Source organism: Hippoglossus hippoglossus, chromosome 6 (genome assembly GCF_009819705.1).
Source record: "Hippoglossus hippoglossus isolate fHipHip1 chromosome 6, fHipHip1.pri, whole genome shotgun sequence".
Taxonomy (NCBI): domain Eukaryota; kingdom Metazoa; phylum Chordata; class Actinopteri; order Pleuronectiformes; family Pleuronectidae; genus Hippoglossus; species Hippoglossus hippoglossus.
The window spans coordinates 24,688,200-24,712,847 of NC_047156.1; the positions used below are offsets into that span (position 1 = coordinate 24,688,200).

The window sequence follows — 24,648 nt, forward strand, 5'->3', positions numbered from 1 at the left end:
ATAATTCATAGTTCTGGATGAAAATAGTAATGTCACTTTTAGTTTAGAGGATTGCTAAATATGAGTATGTACATTTTGGTACGGATCCAAATAAAGATTTGAATCCAATGAATTTAAATGTGGTTCCATAAGGGGACTGTTGGTGAAGGCACTCTACTGAGAGACATTCTAGTTATTTACTTAAGCCCAAGAAATAAAAAGTGTTGCATGAATAGTAGAAGAAATGCCCCTAATTTAACATCTGTTTGCTGCCGGGGTTGTATTTATCCTATTTCGCTTAACAAAATATGTAATTTTCCTGGATGCCCAATCTTGGAGATTGGAGATGCAGTGAGAGGACAAAGATGCTGACAAACACTCTACATGTGCTGTAATTGCACAAGCTGCGGGTGATCCCATTATGCTGGTTGCCATTAAATGAGATGGACTGTCGTGTCAGGGCTGTGTCACCTCAGTACGGATCTCAACTGCAAGCTTGTTCAGCTCCCACACCCACACAAACGCACACACACAACCCACGCCACAGTGTCTTCAAATCGCACAGTCAAAATAATGAATGCATGTCACACACACACACACACACACACTCTGCAGGTCAATCACTGTGTGCTTCCCTGCTGAGATGTTTAGTAACACTGTCAGTTGAGGAGTGTTGATCCATGAACAAGACTAATGCAGCTGAAGGACAGCTGTACTAAATGCTTATAGGTGGGTACACACACACACACACACACACACACACACACACACACACACACACACACACACACACACACACACAAAGATGCACACGTCCTCCCCCATCAATATTTCACTGTCCTTGAGCCCGAGTTCCTCGCCTCATCTGATCCGATTGTTTGAACCGTGTTCACCACAGGAAGAGTACGTGCAAATATTGGAAAACATAACATAGCACAAACCTTCCCATCATGAGAGAGTAATGTATTTACCTCACCAAAGAGAGAATACCAAGCTGCTCCTAGTCACTATAGATCCACTGTATCTCTAATGGGCCTCAGCTGCTGTACAGTTATTGTGTTGTATTCATACACAGAATCTGTGAAATGTATTTATTGTACCTGTGCACCGGTGTTACCTCTGTTAAACTGCTTTTCAATGTTCAGGTCTCTTATCTCGCTATCTGAAAAGCTGTTACACTTTAATGGGCCTCTCTGTTCACATTCTAAGATGAATGAATGGGTGCTCTTCAGTTGTAGTGGAGAGTACAATTTCAACAACTTGGTCATTATAACAAGGATTAAAGACCCCCCTCTGGGGCCAAGACTCATGGGAAATATAGTATTGGAAGGCTCAGACAGTTATTGTTGATTTATCTTGCTTTAAAGTGAAGAGGGCCTGAAATGTTGCCATTCATTTCATACGCCGGTATGTTTCATAATTTTGGAAAGAAAAACCCATTACAAAAATGTTTTGTGTGAGTGGAAAAGAAGATCTCCATAAAGAAATTCAAGTAAATTTTCAGCAATGAGCACATGTTACCACGTAATTCATGAAAAGTTCACTTTTAGAAAGTAACTAAAGTTCAACCATCACTACCATATCTGTTACACCATCTATAGTATCCATGGCAATGAGATGAACTGGTTGCTGTGCTCTTCAATGTGCGTTTGTGGCCATTTACACGGAGACTTTATGGTTTTAGACTGTCACAGATTTTCATTCATGTTTCATGGTGTAACAACAGCAGGCTGCTGCTATATCGTCTGACTTCTCCCTCTGTCGATTCATTCAGAGTGTGTGAAGCTGCTGCTGTTTTCGGGATCGCCTGCTGATTTATCGGATGAGAATGGATTCACATCTTTACACTTTGCCGCTGCCCACGGCCACAGCAGGTGAGCTCATACCCTCGGACCGCACAGACACACACACACGCTATTGTAATGATTTAAGCTACATCCATACTAATACTTTTTCAGAACTAACAGTCTCCATCCAAAAGAGTGTTTTGTAACACCTGATATGGTATCTATGATTACCATAATAATGCATGTCCATGCTAACACACCTGAAAACACATATCGTGATCATTGTCGACACTGTGCACATGTCTGCCGGTGTAAACAGGAAGCAGATTGTTGACTCTGCATTTTACTTACAGAAAATACTATGAATGAGAAACAATGGTGAAAAGCAATAGCAGGGATTCCTTTTCCTGGACAGACTACTAGTGTTTACAATATTTGACCTTCACCGCTGGTAGTCGAGTCATGATAAGAACCAATCAGGAAGCGAATGTGATTGACATCTCAGCCAAAACGTAGTCCTTTCTGAAACCATAACAATAATCTCTATTGTCCCAACTCTAGCCTAAATCTAAACCGAGCACTTTGAACTAGGACTGCCACACTGGCACACAGTAGTCGATCATGTACAGTATTCTTTAATTGTCAGTGTAAGTGAAAAGAAGCCAATGATGATCTCAACCAAGTGCTTCTTGCCGGATCAACAGAACTGTAATACTGTTTTCTCATTTTTGGGATTGACCTCTCTGTTAGTGTGTCACATTGGCCTCACCATCACAATGTCAGTTCACATTAGAGGTCCTGATATCATAGTTTTTGTTTTCAATTGATGAGTCATCACAGATTTTTCTGTGAGACGAGCACAGCTGGAACCTCCCATGTGTGAAATATGACCGCAGGGCCGATGCCGGTAACCATGCAGAGTTTCTGTGCCAAAAGAAATGGCAGCTTGTCTGCCCACTGCTGTGGCAACATTGGTTTAGGCTGAGCCCCGGTGGCTTTGTGACACACAGTGCCCACTGTGTGGTTGAGAGCAGCTCTGCGTCACTGTGAAGCTTCAGGAGGTGAATCTTCACAGCTTAAATGAACCCAGTTCACCACAGACACTGAGCCCCTAAAATGTCAGCAGCCTTAATTTCTGCTGCCCCTATGACACACACACGCAGTTCTGATCATTAGTATTGATCATGATGGAAGGCCGAGATTGAGCCAGAGAGGATCTGTCAAGTGTGTGTGTGTGTGTGTGTGTGTGTGTGTGTGTGTGTGTGTGTGTGTGTGTGTGTGTGTGTGTGTGTGTGTGTGTGTGTGTGTGTGTGTGTGTGTGTGTGTGTGTGTGTGTGTGTGTGTGTGTGTGTGTGTGTGTGTGTGTGTGTGTGGTTATGAGGGCCAATTTTGGTTCTATACCATCATTTTGGGTTTAAATTTAGGTTAGGATTATGCATTTAGTTGTGATGTTTAGGGTAAGGGGCTAGGGAATGCATGTCAATGAGTCTCCTCACAGCTATAGAGAGACGTGTGTGTGTCTGTGCTTGCCAAACAACAAGATACCCAGGACCAGCTGGGGAATGTGCAGTGTTGTAATATCTGATCACAGTTATTTATAGAGGGGGGGTATCCAAAGGCATGCCGATACACACACACACACACACACACACACACACACACACACACACACACACACACACACACACACACACACACACACACACACACACACACACACACAGAGTTTTATGAGGTTCACTGGTTCTTCAGTGGTCGTGACTCAGTTTTCCTCACATGATCGGAGCTGCATTCGTCTCTGCTTCACTGCTGGTGGAGCTGATTGATGTCGGTCCTTGTTTCTGAACAGGTGGCATAATCTTTAATGTGTGTGTATGAGTATTCAGTGCCCATATTCCCCCATCTCTTGGTGTGCATATTTGCATATAGAGTACAGGTGTGTGTATGTATAAAACATGTGTATGTGTGCTGATTAGGGTTGGATGTATATATTGTATTTTGTCTATTTGCTGATTCCATCGTCTGTTTTGTTTTCTTTGGGCAATTTGTCATTTTATTTTGCTAATATAATGGTCTGCCTTTTAAATAATTTATTCAACTCTATAAATAATTAACCTAACAACCTACAATTATTATATATTATGATATTAATACATTAATTCATTCAGTCTATTCTGACTCCACTCGCTCACTTTTTCTCTCTCTCGCCCACTCACGCATACACCAACTCAACTGATGTCTCTTACCCGCTACAGTTTAAACGTAATTTTATATTTCTCAGTGACCATATGTCGATTTGTTTGTAGCCACATTATCAACATGACCACATAATCTGAATCTTTCTATATAGCTGCACATGTTCATTAAGGCTGCCATCTTGACTTCGCTCCCTCGTTTTCCCTCCCTCTATCTCTCTGACACGCAGAAACACATCAACACACACACACAGTGTCATCAGACACATCTGTAAACTCCGATTACCTCATTTAGGTCCTTCATCTTGCCTTTTGCCTCTGATTTAATGCTAAAATAATCCCAAATGGGGGATTTTGTATTCTTCTTTGCAACATGTCAACTGATACCGGTACATGTGAGATTAATCATAGTTTTTTATCTTCATCTGTATTGTAATATTAGTCTATTCTTTGAATTCAGTAAAATAAAAAGTAAAAAGACACATTTAAATGTTTACAGTGTCATATAATAACCTGTCAAAGCAGATGTAGCAATGAGTGAAAATACAAAGTTAACAAGTATTATTAACAAGTGAACATGTGTCTCTAAGCTTGTCCTCGTCTTGTATAGATGGATTAATTTTGTATCTGTAAAGCTGTATTTATATATATTTTACCTTGGTACACATGGTAAATGGTTTGTATTTATATTGGACTTTTCTAGTCTTGAGCGCTTTACATTACAGTTTGCCATTCACACACACATTCATACAGTGCATCAATTAGCAGCACAGCAAGACTGGGGATCGACAACCTTCTGGTTGGTGGACGACCGCTCTACCTCTCAGCCACAGCCGCCTTTACTTGTTTACCAACTTTTTTTGTGTCAACAGTGTCACAGCTCTTGTCAATCAGATTTATTTTTGTCCTAAAATTAGTTTTTAAGCAACATGTGTTGCTAACCTTGCCTTCCTCCCTCCAGCTGTGCAGAGGCGCTGCTGGCTGCAGGAGCTGCTGTGGATGTGGCGGCGGCGGAGGGGGGGCAGACCCCCCTCTTTCTGGCCTGTGAGGCAGGACAGCTAGTCTGCGTCCAGGTCCTGCTGTGTGCCGGAGCCGATCGCTCGCTTACCACCACGGTGAGTCTGCTCTGCCATACAGGTCATTTGTCACATACAGTACAGCAGGTGATATAAACATCAGGAGACACATTTTATTGACTTATTACAATATGTTGGTGACTCTTTATGTTGTCTGTCATATTGTCCAAAAAATGCTTCTATCAATGTTTAAGACAAAATAATTAATGAAAACTAACTGAAATTCCTTGGATTCTTATAAGAATGAATGACTATAATCATTATTAATCCAAGTAAATGGCACAATTTCCTCGTCAAAATCATCGTCTTCATTCCTCATTCACTCTGCAGTTTCTCACATTGCTTCTCTTCGTTTCAAACTTACCTTGCTTCACTTAAAGGATTCAACTATTCTCTGGGGCTCCTCTGTCTGATTGGTGCGAGCTCATTGATGTATGGGCTTCCTGGGTCTCCATGGTAACCATAGGGGGCTATTAATTGTGGCGGCAGCGTGTGATGAGCCCCCTATATTTAGTTACCTGCTTTGTTCTAGATTTAGCCTGGTTCCCCTGCTGAGCCCGAGAGCTGCCAGACTCTGTATAGCATGTCTGACCTCTTCAGCACAGCCGTATTTTTAGACGTTGGCCAGTGTGGAGGGTCAAATGTAATGATTTAATGTGGAGGAGGTGTTCTGTACTAGGTTAAATAAGTACAGTCTGAATGTGCAGTGCTGTTCAGTTATTGTTTTTTTGTAATGTAAAGTGCAGGTGATCCGTTTCCTTTTACAGCAGCAAACACAACTTCTGTATGAGTGGAGACAAACTGAGATTAAGTTATTTTAAACGCTCTGCGTTTTTCATTATTAACTGAAAACTAAGACTTACACTATATGAACCATTACATTGGCTCAAATATGCATAAACTAGAGCTGAATCATTTTCTTTATTATTTGACTGGCGGATTGATAGTCAGCAACAATCACCTACTAATCTGTTAATTGTTACTCCGTAAGTAAAGACTCCTTAAATCTACTGGTTCCACCTCTTTAAAAGTGAATATTCAGTTTTTCTTTTTGTCCTCTCACAGTGAAAAAATAAATAAATCATGTAAATATGTCAGTTTGAGCTCTGGTAAACAGTGAAGGGCATTTTCATTATTAGGTTGACCAGCATGCACAGACCAAATGATTACTTGTTTCATTGGAAAGTCTTCTCGCAGGTCAGCTTCCTGGGAAAGTTGATTCAGAGTTATACACAGTAACCTGATAATTAATTATCTAAGCACAGACGTTAGTCTCATGTGGTGGAAGAGGGAACTTGATCATGGTGTTTTAAGAAGGTATCAAGAGAAGGAATTCAAATGCATATTATGATAAAATAAACTTATGTTAGATTCCTTAAAAGTCTTGACTACATATATTATCTACATATATTATGTGAATCTGGTCAGTGAGGTGGTAATTCTGCTTCACGTTTTTCTGACATTAAATAATGTATTCATGAAGAAAATAATACCCAATAAACATTACGATTTGTGACACCTTCATTAGAACATGAAGCTGTAAAATATCTGTAATGGGAAAGAGTTGACTTCAGTCAGATGTTATATTCATATCAGTAAGATTTATACTTTCCTTCGTCTCCCTGCAGGACGGCTGCACGGCTCTTCACGCGGCGGTGCGCTCCGGACACGTGGACACGCTGCGTCTCCTCCTCTGCCACCCGCCTCAGGGTGACCCCACTGTGACCCCTGACCCCTCCGGCACCCTGGCACTGCCTGCTGCCCTGCTGAACCAGGCCAACAGTGACGGATGGACGGCTGCACACATGGCCGCTGCCCTGGGCCTCAAGGTGATAACAGTGAATGAACTAATTATGTTCACTGTATGTCGGAGGGTTGTAACCACAGTAAGACACTGTGCATAACTTGTATTAACTTTGATGATAAATGCACTGTTCTCACCAAAAGACAGAATAATGCATGGAGAGTCAACTCTAAATGAAGCTATGACCCTGACTGCAGGATTAGTAAATACGCACTTTCTCTCCAACACTAGTCAAAATAACTTTATATATTAAAAAGCAGGTTTGCAGATTTACTTTATTACATTCACTGTTATTCCACTGCTATTCAGCAGAATATTCTCTATTGTTAAGATGTGTACATTATTCTGTATTAATGTGCAGTACAGAGACTCTTGCAACACTTCACATCATACTTGATCTGATCTTTCGTACACAAACATCCAGCCATCAGTCTCCATGGTGGTGAGCTAATGGGGCGACTGACCTTGCTGGCTGCAAACGTCTCGCTCAGCTTAAAAGAATGCAGGAGACACCAGGCTAGACTAGACTGAGCCTCTGACTGGAATATAAATGAGCACCACTCATTGATACGTGACTTCAAAACACATGTAGTTACACACCCTTTGTTAAGCCTGTGTTTATTATTCACACATGACAACACTAAAGAAAGTTTTGTCTTGTTCCTGCATTGTTATCTATGTGTGTGTAGGAGTGTCTGGAGGTGCTGTGCAGCCACAGTGAACAGGACATCGAGAGGAGAGATGAGTGTAATCGCACCATTCATGACGTGGCGACTGATGACTGCAAAGATCTGCTTGAAAACCTCCGTGAGTGGCTGCTGTGTGGGTGTGTGTGTGTTTGCACATGAGTTTAGTGCCTTAAAGATGAGTTCTGTTGTTTAAAAACTATACATTTGAGGTCATTCTTACTGGTTATGATATAATTTTACTCTGATTTGGGAACCACTTGCTGAGTGAAGTTCAACACTTAGAATCAGATTCTCAGACAGGTGTTAAAACAAAGATGGATGTCAACATGTTGAGATCACAATGCCTCTCAGCCGAGGTTATATTGACAACGTCCCCAATATAAATTACATTTCCTTTAGCTGACGCTTTTATCCAAATTGGGGAATGTAGAATATTTCAGTGATGTGTAACCTGTCAATCATCTGTACTTTTATTTCCTATTTCCCTTAAAAAGATGTGCACATGTTCACTGAAGCACTGGTCGAGTCTTGTGTTTTCCTGTTGAAGATACAGTAAACATGTTTAATAATGCACTAATTTAGCTTCATTATTATATCGATGGTTTATACATTTCATAAAACTTTGCCTGTGCATGACCAAAACTGCTGCTCATGTGTTTAACTTGGATACATGTATGTAACTTTTATATCGGCTTTATTTTTATTATGTAAAGATGGTTCACAGGATGAAAGGAGCAAGTAAAATATTCAAAATTAATAAACATCTGAGTTAAAACCAATTTCAGAATATTATAACTTTTTACTTCAATTTTAAATCATCAATTGAAACAAATTAGAATTCTGTAGATTATTGTAACATTTTTGACTTAAAATGGATTCATGACAGCAGAGATTCATCGACACAACTGTTACTGGTCCTACTTAAATAACTCCATGTTCACACAGTTTATAATTTTTTTGCCTTTTTCCCATCACTGCCTTAACTGACCCTTTGAGAAAAAACCCTTGATTGGCCCCAGACTTACAAGAATCACCAACTTAAATAATAAAATTAATTTAAATTCCTATGACACTATTTACACACTAATGACCTTCTCTTCCTCTTTTCCCTCCATCCCCTGTTCCTGCAGACTCGTACCGTGTGCTGGTGCGTCTCCAGTGTTCGGGTGGAGGAGGAGCGGGGTCCATGTGTCCTGTGGAGGCCCTGGAGGAGGAGACAAAGTGGGGCCCCGGCAGCCAGTTGGTGCTGTGCCGAGTGTCAGTGGACCGGTCCATGTGCTGGGCCCAGCTTGGCTCCGCCCTCAGCCACGCCTTCACCTTGCACCTCAACATCCTCTGCGGAGATTCTCAAACGACGAGGGAGGAGGCGCAGGTGCAACGCCCCCCGCTCGGCCTCGGCCCCACCAGTATCGCCTCCATCCTTATTGGTGAGGAAACGTTTTTTTTTCCTGCTTCCTTATTTTTTTAATCTGTTCCTTTTTTCTTCACTTGTATCCTCCCTTGATACACTCAATCCCTCTGTCTTTACATCCTTGCTGTCTTATTATATTTTCTTTTTCATTTATGTCCTTCCTTTCCTACATACCGTTTTAGCCCCCACCTTTCTTCTTCCATCCTTCCCTCTTTTTCCTCTCGTCCATCTTGTTGAGCGGTTACCTCACAGTGGACAGAAGAGACAAATGGCAGCGCTTTACGTTGGAACAGCCCATGTTTTCTTTGTCTTTATGTTTAAGCCGCTGCTCTTTACTCTTTACTCTTGAGTCTTTTCATGTAACTCAGTTACAGTCCAGTGCACCTGAATGTGTCAGAGGAGGATAAGGTGAAGCATGTTGGCAGAGTTTCCTCTTGTTGTCCCTCACTCTGTTTAACTCCAGGTTTATGTTGCCAGCGTCTGTGCTTGTATTGTGTTGTCTTTTTAAATTGATAGCACATAGTGGCTGATTGAAGGTCATGTAAGGAAGCCTGCAGTGGCCATATTGGAGGTCCACAGCTCTGCATTAACAGTGGTTGTAAGCAGTGTGTCGATGTGTTGTCAAAATAAAATAGCTAATTTTTTTCTGCTGTTTTTGAAAATGACATGTGATTGATGTTGTTTATACTAAACCTTTGTTGTTTTCTGGATCTGAACATTGTTTCTGCTGAGGTAACAACAACCATAAGGTGTCATACTAGCTGTTAAGTAGAGACCAAGGTAATGTCAGCGATATCTGGCCTTTCATTAGAGATTAGACAAAATACATGTTCACTGGTATATGGAGAAATAGTTCAATGTTGCAGTGTTCTGATATTTCTGCATTGTTGTAGCTTAGTGAACTTATTATTGTCTTGCTAACATGAATTCTAAGTTGGCAGAATTCACATCATTTACATGTGATAATTGTGAGTGAAACAACTTATAAATAGAATATTTTCTGAAATGAAGTGAACTACCTCTCTACAACAGGCCACTGAGAGACCATGTCACCATTCATGCTCAGTTCCCCATAATCAAATAAAAAGATGTACCGATGCCCGATAATGTACCGATACCAGCAACAGAAATGCCTGAGATCCTGCTGAAAATGCAGGGTCAGGCGATAGCAAGTATGCAAACATACGCATGGGGTACCACGTCTTCAAAGTATATTAGTTTCACTAAGATAAAACTGCAATTTCCTTTTCCTGGAAATCATGTCTTCTTCGAAAACAGCAGCTGCGGTGTGCTGCCACTGGCAAGCGCTGTTTTTAGAGCAGTGAAGATGTAGCATTAGTCGGAGCATTAGTCAGCAGTCACGCCGGAAAGTCCTACAAGTAAAACCGTGACGGGTGTCGTATGTAGGACGTCAGTTTCGAGTTTCACTTCGGTTATTTGTTTTTCCATCTTGTGTAGTTCTGCAGTTGTTCATCATCTCTTAGCGGTAATTTTGTCGTTTGAGGTTAAAAAAAAATGGTGAACGGATCACATTTATGTAGCATTTTTCTAGTCTTATCCACTCAAATCGCTTTTACACTACAAGTCACATTCACCCATTCACACACACATTCATACAGTGCTTCTCTATCACACATCATTCACACTGATGGAAAAACCATTAAGGGCAATTTAGGGTCAGTGTCTTGCCCAAGGACACACTGGACAGTGGTTAGAGGACGACCTGCTCTACCTCCTGAGCCACAGACGTTCACGTCACTTTCAAGTTGTTCTTCGTCATTTTGCGTGTCATTGTGGTCACCTGTCACTCTGTGTGTTCCATCTCTTTGTATGATCTTGCGTCTCATTATAGTTGTGTCGTGTCTCATTTTGTGGCTTTTTGTAGGTGAAGCATATTCTCAGGTGGCACTGCTGAAAAAAGTCACTGAAGTGTGAAGTTCTTTGTGAAAATGAAAAGCGACTGCTAATAGAAAACACAGCACTGCAGTACATATACTCTGTATTCCAATGAAATCTTGCTCTTACTACAGTTTGCTGTGCAGTTAAAGAAAATAAGAAAAAAACAAATACTTGATCAGCAGATACTCAGGGGCCCCTCTAAGTCCTCGGGCCCCTGTGCATGGAAGGTCTGGTCAGTAATCCACCCATGGGTGCTGCTGATGTCACACACACTCTTCTTTGAACCTATGAAATATTCATCTGTTGGAACTTGTGTGAGTGTATATGTTGCTTGTGTTTTCCTGATGATCAGATGTCGTCACTGTGCGGTTGGTTTAGGTTCGAGTTACACCTGTGTGTCTGTGTACTTGTACAGATGTCTTTGTGAGGACATTTCTGGACAGTGAGGACATTTGGTCTGGTCCTCACTTTCTGACCCACCTGTAATGGGCTGTTTGAGGGTTAAGACTTGGTTTTAGTGTTAGGGTTAGAATTAGGTTTAGGTTTGGGTAAGGATTAGATTTAGGCTTGTAGTTGTGATTTTTAAGGTTGTGTGTGTGTGTGTGTGTGTGTGTGTGTGTGTGTGCGTGTGCGTGTGTGTTGCACTGCAGGGCTGCCAGAGTCCCTGATAAAAAGGAAATCGATGTCCTCTGCCTCAAATGTCTGTGGCTTCTCGTTTCACTCTCTCTGCGTTTGTCTGTGCTGTGTCTGTTATTACATCTCGCTGTCGCACGTTAACGGTCTCTCACACTGTTACTGTCCTTGCATACAACAAGGAGCGAGTGGCGTGTTTTGTGTGTGTTTTTTGGGAAGATGATGAAAGCGAGCACTGGCAGAGGAGGAATGCATAATGGATGAGATAAGGCGGGGGAGAAATGGGGGATGAAGGGACGGAAGATGCCTGTTTAGGGGAAGATGTCTGTCCTCTGTCAGCTGGGATCAAACTGCAGAGAGAGACACACACACACACACACCCACACTGTTTGGTGTCTGGCTTTGTGTCTGCATGCATGTCTCGTTTGCCTCGGCACGTCTGCACAGATTTTACACGTTCTCATTTGTGTGTGTTGCTCAGTACTGTACCTCTGTTTGGAATTCACACAGTTTAATGGCAGCCTTTTGACAGCATGAACACTTCTAGTTATTTCTTGTTTCATCTAGTGTTTAACCCCATTTTAGTAGTTTTATTTAACCAATAACCAGTCATATTGATTAAAAACGTATTTTACAGATATGTCCTGCATGGACAATATTGCAATGCAACATAGGTCATCATACACAAAGGTGATAAAACATATTAGTACTGAAAAGATTAGGTATAACAAGAACAACAGACAGAAACAATCAACACAAAAACCAGCATCTCACTTAACAATACCAAATCAGACTATACCATATGTTATCATATTATCTACAGGCAACATTTGATTTTCTTTCTGTTTTGTTTAAATACAAGTTTCATTCCAGCCCTAAGCTTCAAAACGTTCCCCTTCAATCCTGATATTGTTTACGTTCGTCATTTCTTTTTGCGACATATCCAAAATATAGTTACGTTAAATAAACATTCAAAACAACTTTAATTGTCCCCTGATGGCAATTCAAACAAATTAACATCCTCGGCCTAGAAATGAATCTAAAAAATGATTATGTAGTCAATTTTTTGTGAGAGAACAAATAGTTAATTGAGAAGTTTATAGAAAATGTCCCTGGTCCCAGCACAAGAGTAAAGAAAATATTCAAGCTGATTAATTGCTAATGAATATAATTGATCTAATGGGAGAACAGCAGAACAATAAATGGATTAAATGTTTAAATCATTTATCAGGCAAAAATTCCTAATATTCGCTGTTTTTAGATTCTCAGTCTCAGTATTTGTTGTTTTCTGTTATGATAGATACGTTACACTACTTTCTGCCATTTTGTATGAAAATAATCAATAGTTTCTGCACGGCACAGGTTCTGGTAAGAAAACTGCCGACAACCTCTGGCAGCATTACTGCTGCTCATATGTTGCACTTGTTACAGTAGAGTGAAATTAGTGAAACATACAATGTGTAACTTCAGCTGCTCGACTCTCTCAATCAAAACAATAACCAGGCCTAGATGATGTTGTGAAACAGCGTGAGATTATGGGAGTTGTTGTCTTCACCACCACTGCAGATAGCAGAGATGAGCAGAGCCACGGGTAAAGTGGATGTGATGCACTTAAAAAGCCATCAAAATGAAAAGTCCTGTTGTGTGTAGAACTGCCCCCCCCCTCTCCGACACTGCTGGTTGAAGTCATGTTTCTTTGAGCCTCTCCGGACCCTCAGACCCTCAGCTGAGCTGCCAATGGCCTCTTCTATTTCCCCAGTGTTACTGTCTGCGGAACAAAGCTGACAAAGTCAAAAACGTTTTCAGTTACTTTTTACATTTTAATTCTAAAGTTGTAACATCGTTCAAACAACCAGATTAACATAACATCTTGTTTAATTTGACCTGCATGGATCAAATCAAAAGCTATTTCTATAAAAGAAACTATATATTTTTTTTAAGTTAATAAACACATTTTTCATATTAACCTCTCTAATGTGATGGCTTGAAGAGCTTCTCTCTAGCAAGGTGTCTGATGTCAGACTTTTTGGCCAGAACAACTCACTCACCTTTGGCTTTACAGACAATACTTCCTCCCTGGTCTCAAACTCTGCAGTTTGTTATGTCTCTTTCGTCACAGGCCAGAAACAAACTGGAGAGGTCTTGCACTCATCTGCTCTGTGATGACGAACTGACACTTCAGAATAATTGTAGTTGGTCTGGTTTTAAAAGCTCTGCAGCAGCATCAAGGCTCTTTCACTAATTCTCCTTCTGATTGAGGTTTCAGCTTCTCAGCTCTCAGCCTTCAAGTCTCACATACAACTTGTCTGTGCAACATTGTCTCTGTCAGAATGGGTTTAGTGAATGCTGCTTGTTGGACACCAATCTCTGCTGTGTTTATTTTGTCCAAAAGCATTTGTACCTGTAAATCATCCAGTTTAGCTGCACATTTTTAAGATCATCACCATGAGGCCATTATTTTTTTGTACAACACTTTGACTGACAGGCAATAGCTGATTGTTTCTTTCAACCTGATCATGATCTGAAGACATTCAGAAATAATGAGCAAATGAAGGACATGTTAGTCTACAAATTTTATGAACAATGTTTTTTTTACTTGTATTCATGAATTGTTTTGTGGCCCAGTCCAGAGGGTCCCCACAGAGAAAAAACTCTTATCTAATGAGGCTAATAAGAGTTAAAATGTTAACATCAAACTAAAGACTCAGATGTATATGTTTGCTGTTGTAGGTGTGACATTGCAAAGAAGCAGCTGCTCTTTCAGAAAATGTTTGTGAAATATTTTTAAAATCTGCAGTACACCTCTTCCAGTATTATCATCATGTCCTAATGTGATGTGCATTTTCTCTAATTAGATCCCACAAGAGAAGCAGTCATGCTGCCTTGTATACTACTGAGGAGCAGATTTATTGTGTGTGTGTGTGTGTGTGTGTGTGTGTGTGTGTGTGTGTGTGTGTGTGTGTGTGTGTGTGTGTGTGTGTGTGTGTGTGTGTGTGTGTGTGTGTGTGTGTGTGTGTGTGTGTGTGTGTGTGTGTGTGTGTGTGTGTGTGTGTGTGTAAATATTATGTCTATAGCATTTAATCTCCACATGCTTCAGTAGATGCAGCTGTGGCAGCGGTAGACATGTAAAGACAACATTTATAAGTCCATTTATAGTTCTGACAGCATGTGGACAGTGAAATGATTAAAAACACTGTTACAGACTTGTTCTACATTAAACATTCAGACATGCAGGTTAATAATCATTTGTGGTGGCGTGCATATCATTTATGTATATACTTTGTTTTATATGTATACTGTATGAATGCATCCTTTGGCGTTTCATACTCTTTGTTGTGAAGTGTGTGTGACCTTTGAACCAGTGTTGTACAAGTTGAGTCCATGACTCTCGCCTCGAGTTCTGAAAATCAGGACTTGTGACTTGACTTGGACTCTGACTCGAGTGTTGGCTGTGTTGAGACTGAAGTAGGAGATGAGGACTTGGACAGGACATTATAATTTGGCAGACGGGTTTAATGCCATATTAATACAGGGTTTCTGTGGGGTCTTGTAAAATGTAAATAATCAGCATTTTGGGCCTTAAAAAGTCTTAAATATGTTAAAAATATTATGTATTAGATCTTAAATATGTTCAGTTCGGTCTTAATTATGTTAACGTTCATTTAACACCACTTTACATGCTTTAAGAGTAGTTTTTCTTTTTAAGTGAAATGTTTTGGCATCATGCACAGTTTGTAATGTCTCTGTGTTGTAGCTCTTTCTCAATGATCCAGATATTAGCACGCTGTAATAAAACCACAAACAAGATCCCAGTCAGAATCTACTTCAGTACAGCTGTAGATACTGTCTCTGCCTGTAGTTTGTAAGATGACATGGCATATAGGGTAATTCTCCACCTGGCTACTTTACCTTATACTCAGTTATAAGGACGTGTAAACTATTCTGGGACTCTGATATTCCTTCATATCTGTCGTACTTGACAAAGGTCTCATATTTCATACATTATGGTCTTCAAAAGGACTGAAAGTTTAAGGGGCTGGTTCATGAGTTCCCCACCTTACGTGTGGACTGCAGCACTGCTTTGTTTAACAAGTGTGTGTACAGTTGATGTGCTGAAGTCTCACCATGCTGACATGTCTGTGTCTCTGTCTTTGCTCTTCCAGGAGATACTGAGTGGCTGCCAGGTCAGGAGCTGCCTTTATCCCCCTGGGACCTGGTCAGGAAGCCTCTGAGCCAGTGCATCACCGTCCGCCTCAAAGGTACAAAACTGACAACTGAACCAGAATCAGAGAAGCCATCACCGATAGCAAATGCCACTTGTTGGCCATAGTTTGGATGCATTTGTAGTCTTAGAAGTCGTTAATCAGCATCTTCAAAATTCAAGTCAGGACGTTTATACAGAAAATGTATTTTGACATATTATTGATCCGTCTTAATCTGAGCTAAATCTGAATCAATACATTATTGATCAAATTAAGACAACGTTATCAGTGGTGACATAGAGCAGCTCTCTCCTCTGGGAAAATTAACATTGTATATTCAGGCATCACCATAAACATGTAGATGACTATGTAATGTTCAGTGTTTTAAGTGGAGATGGAGTCAGATGAAGGTCAGCTGAGTTACCAGGGTCATTGTACCGAGGACGTGTGACTGAGGTCAGGTACTGTTGTATCTGATGATACCCAAGACAGTACATTCTGAAAGTCCCTACACAGAACAGCCAGAAGAAAACGAGAAAACGACTCTACTTCTCTCTTAATTTAAAACATCAGTAAACATTTAATGTAGAGTTTATGGTCTTGATCACTAGTTTCGAGTCCTCTTTAATATATCATGATGTTCTTTTAGTAAATTTAGAGTCAAATAGATGATAAAGTACGGTATGGATTGGGGTTTAGATACTGAGTGATTGACAGAAAGTACCGTCCAATGGGCGCAGGTCTCAGGTGAAGGTGGGCGTGCAGAGTTCTGCTAACATACAGCAGTGAAATCATAACCTCCTTGACCGAGGTAATGATCTATTATATGAAATATTTAGATCTCGGAATAAAAAAAAATCAGATTTATTCTGTTGATGAAAAATAGGATTTTAAACAGATTCACACGATAATTTTTGGCCTTGTTGGAGATGTGCGCTCTACTGAGTGCCAGTCAGTTTTACATGATTTAATAAGATATAAGTGTGAGCAGAGGAAGGTTGGACGTTTATCGCTGTGTTGATGATAATAGATGAGTCACAGCAGCAGCCTTCAGCGTCCTTCAGTCTCGCTCTTCAGATATTGGAATAATCTTCCTTACTGTCTGCTGCTGCGGCTGCTGCTGTGTTGTTGCCTCTGTTCCTTGAATTTCTTTATTTCTTGTCTCAGTAAGCCAGAAAAAAAGAGTAAACAATAGTTTGGCGGCATGAAAATCCGAGTGAGCCAACTTCCATCTCGCTCTCCTCCTCCTCTCTTCACTCCATCATAAATCCATTTTCTCTCTTTCTCTTTCTTCACCTCTGCCCTCATCTCAAACTAATTTTCTCTCTGTGTCTGACCATTTTCCCCCAGAACCTTTCATACAGCGTGTGTGTGTGTGTGTGTGTGTGTGTGTGTGTGTGTGTGTGTGTGTGTGTGTGTGTGTGTGTGTGTGTGTGTGTGTGTGTGTGTGTGTGTGTGTGTGTGTGTGTGTGTGTGTGTGTGTGAGTGATGTCCTGACTCAGAGGTCCACATCGACCTGCCTGTCCTTCTCCTGAACACCGTCACCGTGTTGGCGATGAGCCAGTGATTGTCTTCACCCTGTGTCTGTTTAACTGTCTCTTAATGAAAATCAATGCACGAGAGATACAGCAGCCAAAATAAATACATGTAATCGTTGTCTCAAAAGAAATTAAATTGAGTATCATAGAGGGGGAAAAAAATATTTATACCCATGAAATCCAGGCATTTTGTCTCCCCAATCATATCTGTTCTAATTTCCCTCAAATGAACTATGTAATTTGACACCCTCAGACAGGCTACCATAAAGAACCATGCGATTAAACACCAACTACCTTGACAAGGCCTGACAGTCCTGATGCACCAAATTTCACACAATCATATATATCAGCCCCCTGAATATGCCTGATGCCGGATTATACTCTGGGAAATATGTTAAAAAGTAAAAAAAAAAAGAAAGTGTGTGTGTTTTCAGGACGCAGAGTAAAACCTCTCATCGCTGTAATTCATCCGACTCATTGATATAAAGCTTTAAGTGTGTAAATAACCTCACTGACCGCTCATTCTCTGCTCATTAATTGTTCTATCGATGTAGTGCTTATGTTTTCTTTGTTGTTCTGAGCCGTTTGCTAAGAAGCATCTGAGGATGTGCTCGCAGCTGTTGCATATCATGTTCTTTGAACCTGAGTATGTGTCCTTCTTAGAAACATCTTATAGTTGATGACACCCAGCTTGTAAAGCTGAGGATTTATATCTCTCTGTGTGTCTGTGTGTTTGACAGGTTTGTCTGAGTCCAGTCTCGATGAATTGGCCCTGGAATCTCTCTTCCCCCTGCCGCTGCTGCAAAATTACGTCCGCCTGGTATAAATCACACACATTCATACAAACACACAAGCAAAGGAGTGTGAGGGATTGAGGGATTAGATGAGTAAGATGTTGGAAAAAACGTGGAGGATGCCAGAGGACTGCAGCAAGAGAATGATAAAAGAAAGAGGGGGAGAGAGAGATGAAGTGATAGACAGATGAAAGGAGACACAGAGAGGGAAGGATTACTGTGCTATTTTCTAACCGCTACACTGCCCCCTGCTGGCTGAGAAACAAGAAAAAGATTTTGTCAAATTTAAAATTTACAAAGAGCAACATGAAAGCAAACAAAGTCAGTGAACAGAACCGGAGCTTTCAGAGCTGAAATTTCATCCAGCAGAGCTCCAGTCCCACGTTTCATGACTGTAAGATGATGCTTTCATCCACATTGATGTGAGAGTCTGATCTCACTGGAAAATATGTGGCAGGCGACTGAGCAAAGCAAGTCTGTGCATCAGCTGCCCTGTTGTTAATGAATCCATTATTCCATTTATTCCATTTTATAATTTCCATTTAAGGTGACAAATGCACTTGACAAGTTAGTGAAGCTGCCAACAAGATGTCTTAAAATGGTTTAGTGTGATCTTAGTATTTTATTAGCCAGACTATAAACGGGTGAAGATTTAACAACAATGTATGTTTGGAAAGTTTCTATTCCTGCAGCTGATTTCTTTTTATAAACTCACCGATTGATGAGCTAATCATGTCATCACTCTGTTCAACTGCTAGTTAAGACATTCAATTTTCAGTTAAATTAATCTAATTCGGGGTTTATTTCTTCTTACATAGTCGACATAACCATCCATTAACTATACTCCTTATCCTTTAAGGGTTTTTTGTGGAGCTGGAGCCAATCCCAGCTGACATTGGGCAAGAGCTGGGCTATATACCCTGGACAGGTGGCCAACATAGAGACAAACAACCATTAACATTTGGTCCACTTAAGCTGTTTTCTGACGTGAGCACCAGAAAGTGTCCAGACATGAGGTGCAGAGTTTCTCAGGAGTTTGCCTTTCAGATATGCAGCAGGAGACTCTGCTCTCATAGATGTTCATAGATGTTCATAGATGCAGAGATCACATGTTTTTGTTCCCAGCACATCAACACAGGCGCGTTTTCTTCTTGTACAATCTTATATTTGTTAAAAACATCATCAACACACCCATTATTTCGCAGTGAATCATGAATAATGTCAGAGTGAGCCTATGCGAGAACAAAGCAGGAGATTATCCAGATTTTTTTCTAGCGGGCTGGCCGGAGAAACTTAGGAGACATGTGCCTTCTCGCATACAGCCCCTCAGGATATTGTCAGGAGATTATCCAGAGCTCACTGCATGTCTGAAAGCAGCTTTACATTCACACCTACAGACAATTTGAAGTCAACCTATAACCTCAGTCTGTATGTCTGTGGACTATGGAGGAAGCTGGAGTACCTGGAGAACCCCCACAGACACAGGAAGAACATGCAAACTCCACACAGAAAGACCCTGGCTGAACCAGAAACCAGCAGTCAATGAATTATCCTCCAAATACAGCAGCTCATTACGTTTGAAGAAGTTAGAGCTTTTCATTATCATTGTTTATTCTAACTATTAACACATGCATTCATCCACCCGTGTCTCTTCCTGTATCCAGGTGGAACAGTACGGAAACCTCATCTTTCACGGGCTGGAGGGCAGCTGTCAGGAGTACGTCGCCCGGCTGGTGGCTCACTGCATCAAGGTGCGTCCCACAAACACTGATCCACAAGCTTTTAAAGGGAATAATTCATCCCTGATGCAAATGAGAGAAAAAGATGCATGTCAGCTGAATGTGGTGGAAGTTACTATCAGAAGCTTTTGTTAAACAGACTCAGACTCACAGGGCTGACGCTGCCTCTGTCTGTCCTGCAGAAGGATATTTCTCTAAATGTCTCCAAACAGCTCAAGTTGCATTAAGCCCCTTTCTCACCTCGCATTGTAGTATTTATAGAAGCTGATTTCTGGAAGGTGTTTCCAAGAACATCCAACATGGACGTCCCAATTTCAGAAGCAAATAGACCCCCTCCTTTAGACAGAAGTGAATCTGGAGCTGTTGCTCAGTGTGATCTGAAATTTCATGCAAAAAGCAAAGCACAATTTTTTGAATATCACCACACTCTGATGAAACATGGTGCAGGTCAGCCACTGGTCCAGTCCTGCTACAGCACAGTGTATCCACAGCTCAGGGAGGAGCACAGGAGACGTGATGAACCAATAACACATCCCGACACATTTTCACTTTCATCATTTACCCTGACAAACTGTCAGATGTAGATGTGGTTGTGTTTTCATGAAAGGCCGATGGATTCACTGCAGTGCTTAGTCTGAGGTGTTACTATGGTACAAGTACAAAATATATAAATGAAATGTTAAAAATACATGTGGGGTGTGGTAGAAACCAGTAATGACCCAAAAATATGATCAATTCAGAGGCTGCATGATGTTTACTTGTTTTACATTGTGTAAAGACACGTGTCTGCTGTTCAGCCTACCTTCATTGATTTGAATGGAGTAACAAAACCTACACAGTACAGTATAACAGCAGCTTGCAAAAAGAACATACAGTTGAAACGTTATATATAGAAAACATGATATCCTTCTTAAAGAGAAATGTATGTCAGGACTGTTGTATTATACTGCATGAGTTGTAGCCAGGGGTACCTAATAAAGTGACTGTTGTGTGACAGTATAAGAAACTGTATCAGCAGCTGGATCTTAGCTGGTGATTAAAAAAAAAAGCCCTTTGTGCTCATTCAAATTCTCCTCTTGCTCCATTTTTCTCTGCGCATAGTAGTAGTAGTAAATTTCCTTTTGTTTCCATGACAACGCGCTCCCTCCTCGCCTCTCTCTCGTCACTCATCGCCACCCTCCCCTCCCCTCTCTGTTTCCGTCTTCCAGTCCAAGCAGGAGACAGGGGGGCTCGGCTGTGACGTGGTGAGGGTGGAGGTGGAGGAAAGCCTGACCAAAGAGCAGCTGCTGGAGGCTTTCATCACCTGTGGTAATAACACACACACACTGCACATGCAGTGCATTTACAGGTTTCACACAGCAACAGCAGCAATGTGACTTTTCAGTTGTGTTAATTTTTGCACACCATCATTTAGAGCTGAAATGATTAATTGTTGACATTTTCTTGATATATTGATTAATGCAGAAAATAACCAGTAGTTTCATCGATAATGAAAATAATTTTACTGGAGGAGTCGGCATGAAAACTCCACCGAGATTCTACAGTATGCAAACACAATGTGGTTTTTAAATGTCATGACATTTAAAAGGAATGCAAAAGTACTTGATCATGTGAATAATTTCATCTGTACTGAAATGACTCAGATGATAAATTTACGTTAAATTCCAAGTTTGATTTAGGATATTTAATAATAAATCTTGTTTGACAATGGTTCTATTTACATTGTCCACATGTTAGGATGTATAACCAGTGAAAGTCAAATGATATGACATGTTGTACAGTACAATTATCAACAGCTTTTGCAAACTGTCCATCTAGAGTCATATATAGTAATGCTTAATGCTGTACACTTTTAAGACCCTATAGAAAACACTACTGACAGTAGTCGACCCACATCTAATCCACACAAGCAGGTACAAAGAGTGAATTATAGAAAGTCATGACGTCGGGTCTGAGCTACCCTTTTCTGTTGAGCTGTGACATTTAGGATGGTAACACTTCATGGGAATGGTGTTTGTCAAAGGCAGCTAACAATACTAAACAACATAATATAAGAAAGGTACTCAGACAGCTACTGTCTTTTTTTAATCATGTAAAGTTAACCAGACAAAACAGTGTTGGAAAAAACATCCATAAAGTTTTTACCATCCTCAATGTAACATCTGCTCTAATTGTTCCTCGAGTGCACATGAGAGGGAACTGCTGCATGTTCAGTTTACAATCACAGCGCTCATCATAAAAATGCTAGGTCTAACTCAGTCTATTTTCCCGAAACAGCAACATGTCCAGATGTTGTGGTGACAGTCTGGTGCTGAAACCTGTGGAGGAGAAAACTCACTCAAGTGGTACAGACGTCCCACAAATGCAGAGATAGCAGCTTTCTAGAGTGGCCAACAAGGACATTTGGGGAGAATACAGAACATATTTGTTAATGATGCAATTTTAAAATTTCTGACAAAATGGTGATCGTAACAATGTCAGTTAAAGTAAACTTTTGATTAGAGATTCTGTGTTCAGGGGATTTAAAGGAATATTTAACCATCACTATCACTCTTATTGGTAAACAGCTTCCTGTATATCCACAGCTGTAACAGCATGACCAAAGTCTAAATTAAAATCTCTCATACCTCCCTCTCCTCTAACTGTGTCAGGTTTCCTCGTGCCGGCAGTGGGTTTGGGGGCGGGGCTTCCACCTGGTCACGCTGGTCGCTGTGTGGTCGTGCTCCTCGAGGGGCTGGAGAAGGCTTCATCCCTTACAGGGCTGCTGGGAGACCTCTGCCACAGTCTGGACAACAGGGGCTCTGCTGCACCGCTGCTCCTGAACACTGGTACGACTCCAGCCTGGGCCTGATACAGATGCAGATCAAAGTGTGTGTGTGTGTGTGTGTGTGTGTGTGTGTGTGTGTGTGTGTGTGTGTGTGTGTGTGTGTGTGTGTGTGTGTGTGTGTGTGTGTGTGTGTGTGTGTGTGTGTGTGTGTGTGTGTGTGTGTGTGTGTGTGTGTGTGTGTAATCATAACCTCAATATTGTGTTGTATGAATATTCGACAGTGCCAGGGAGAATTGGTGACAGTGGCTTTCGGCACCAGTCACTAACGGGCACAAAAGTCAGAAATGTTCAAAAACTTTTTCAGCAGGATGCATGAAATGAAGTTTAAATCAGAGTCAAATTGCTTAAAGTATGATGTACTTACCAGCAGCATATAACAATACTTTTTTCTTAAATGATTTATTCAAGGTCTCAATGTTTCCAATTAGTTATCATAGTTATCTAGACTATGGTGGTCTGCCATGTTCTAATAAGTCCCACCACAGTTTCATAATGATCATAAATTTTACACTCATATTATCATAAGAGATCACTAACTTGGTGTTTGTCGTGGTACCACATACTATGATCCCTAACGTTTTTACCGTCCTCGCAGACGTAGTTTCAGCTGCAGTTGTGGAAAACTATGGAATCCTTTCTCTTATGCAAGAACTTATCTTTCACTCTTTTGGTCTGTGTCCCGGTCACTTCTGTTGCACGTGAGCGTGACCTTTGTGCATGTGCACCCTCGTTACTGCCAAAGATTGAATTAATTCCGCTCTCAATGAATGATGCCTGGACCTGGATAAGTGGTAGACAATAGCAGTTTCCGACTCCTGCAGCACAATCTACTGTGGCAACGGCCCCACTGTTGGTGTGTAACATGTTCCATCAGACAAAAAGATTTTCTAACCACCTCTTGCTGGCCAATAGCAGGCAAGAGGTAAATATGTCAATCTTCTGTCAATGAAATCTCCGATAACAATCTTCAATGGTTTTAAGGCTTTTCATGATCAGCAGAAACTCTGTAGTAGCAGTTTTAAGATTGTCTATCTGAACAACTTAATGATTTGTAGAGGAAAAAATATATTTCACCTGAGGAGAGATAGAGAAATACAGCTGATCTTTATTAGAGGTAAGCACAGATCCTTTATAATAAGGTTGCTGTTTAGCTTTCTTTTTGCTCAGAATGAGAAGAACCACATTCAAACCAAAGTTAGAGGCACATACATTGGTAGAAATGTAGGTATATTATAAAACAGGGAACATAAGACCTTTAGTGGGATCTTTTGTGCCAAAGATACATAGCTACACTGATGCAGTGATATGTGGATCCTAAAGTGCTTTGCTCAGTTTGAATCTGAGGCTTTATGCATCATTCATGTTACCATATTCTACAAAAGTTATAATTCAGTATACTGTCCTCTAAGATAAGGATTGTCATGTGAAGGCAGTTTCCACAAGAATAGTGATTTTAATGCTTCACAGTAAAATTTCAAATCATATTTGCTGTAAAATGAAGCAGGAGAACCAAAGAAATAATTTGCTAAATATACAAGGTTGGTCTTTGTCCTCTCACTGATTATATAAAAAATCTCATGTTATGCAGCCAAAGGCCAAAACCAGTTTTACAATATTTGTCCTCGTTCAGGTCCCCACCATTTCTGTGAAGACAGTTTCTTGATTGCCACGTTGTCGAAGCCACGGCTGCAGGGGTCCGAGCTCCGCCTCCAGCAGCATTTCCGCTGGGTGACTCTTCGCTGGGACCAGGAGCCGATGCACGGCCTGCTGGGAAGGCACCTTCGCAGGAAGCTGCTCCAGAAGGTCAGTCCCAAGTTTTATAGGCAATTGGCTACATTGTTTGTGATGCATATTGTGTTCAATGCTGATAAATGCCAAGAAAATCATTTTGAATTGTGAATCTGTGAGATAATAACAATGTTTTTCTCTATTAGGTCTTAAATCTCTTAGATAGAAAATTAACATAAAAAATAACAGAATAAAAGATAATGATTTGCTGAATGGAGCCTGAAATAGTCATCTCTGTTTGAGTCAGTATTTCCAATGAGTGCTTTAACTCTGAGATGGAGCATTGG

At 40.8% G+C, this 24,648-nt stretch overlaps 1 protein-coding gene across 1 annotated transcript in view; it reads left to right on the forward strand.

Annotated features, from left to right (window-relative positions):
• Positions 1-24,648, forward strand: part of cttnbp2 (cortactin binding protein 2) — an 89,046-nt gene that overhangs the window by 57,367 nt on the left and 7,031 nt on the right. Inside the window, exons 6-16 of the mRNA XM_034587814.1 lie at positions 1,754-1,853; positions 4,923-5,076; positions 6,666-6,866; positions 7,531-7,648; positions 8,661-8,957; positions 15,637-15,732; positions 17,954-18,033; positions 19,672-19,758; positions 20,955-21,054; positions 22,398-22,574; positions 24,204-24,376. Coding sequence (XP_034443705.1) covers positions 1,754-1,853; positions 4,923-5,076; positions 6,666-6,866; positions 7,531-7,648; positions 8,661-8,957; positions 15,637-15,732; positions 17,954-18,033; positions 19,672-19,758; positions 20,955-21,054; positions 22,398-22,574; positions 24,204-24,376 — 1,583 coding nt within the window. The remainder of the gene's footprint in view (positions 1-1,753; positions 1,854-4,922; positions 5,077-6,665; positions 6,867-7,530; positions 7,649-8,660; positions 8,958-15,636; positions 15,733-17,953; positions 18,034-19,671; positions 19,759-20,954; positions 21,055-22,397; positions 22,575-24,203; positions 24,377-24,648) is intronic.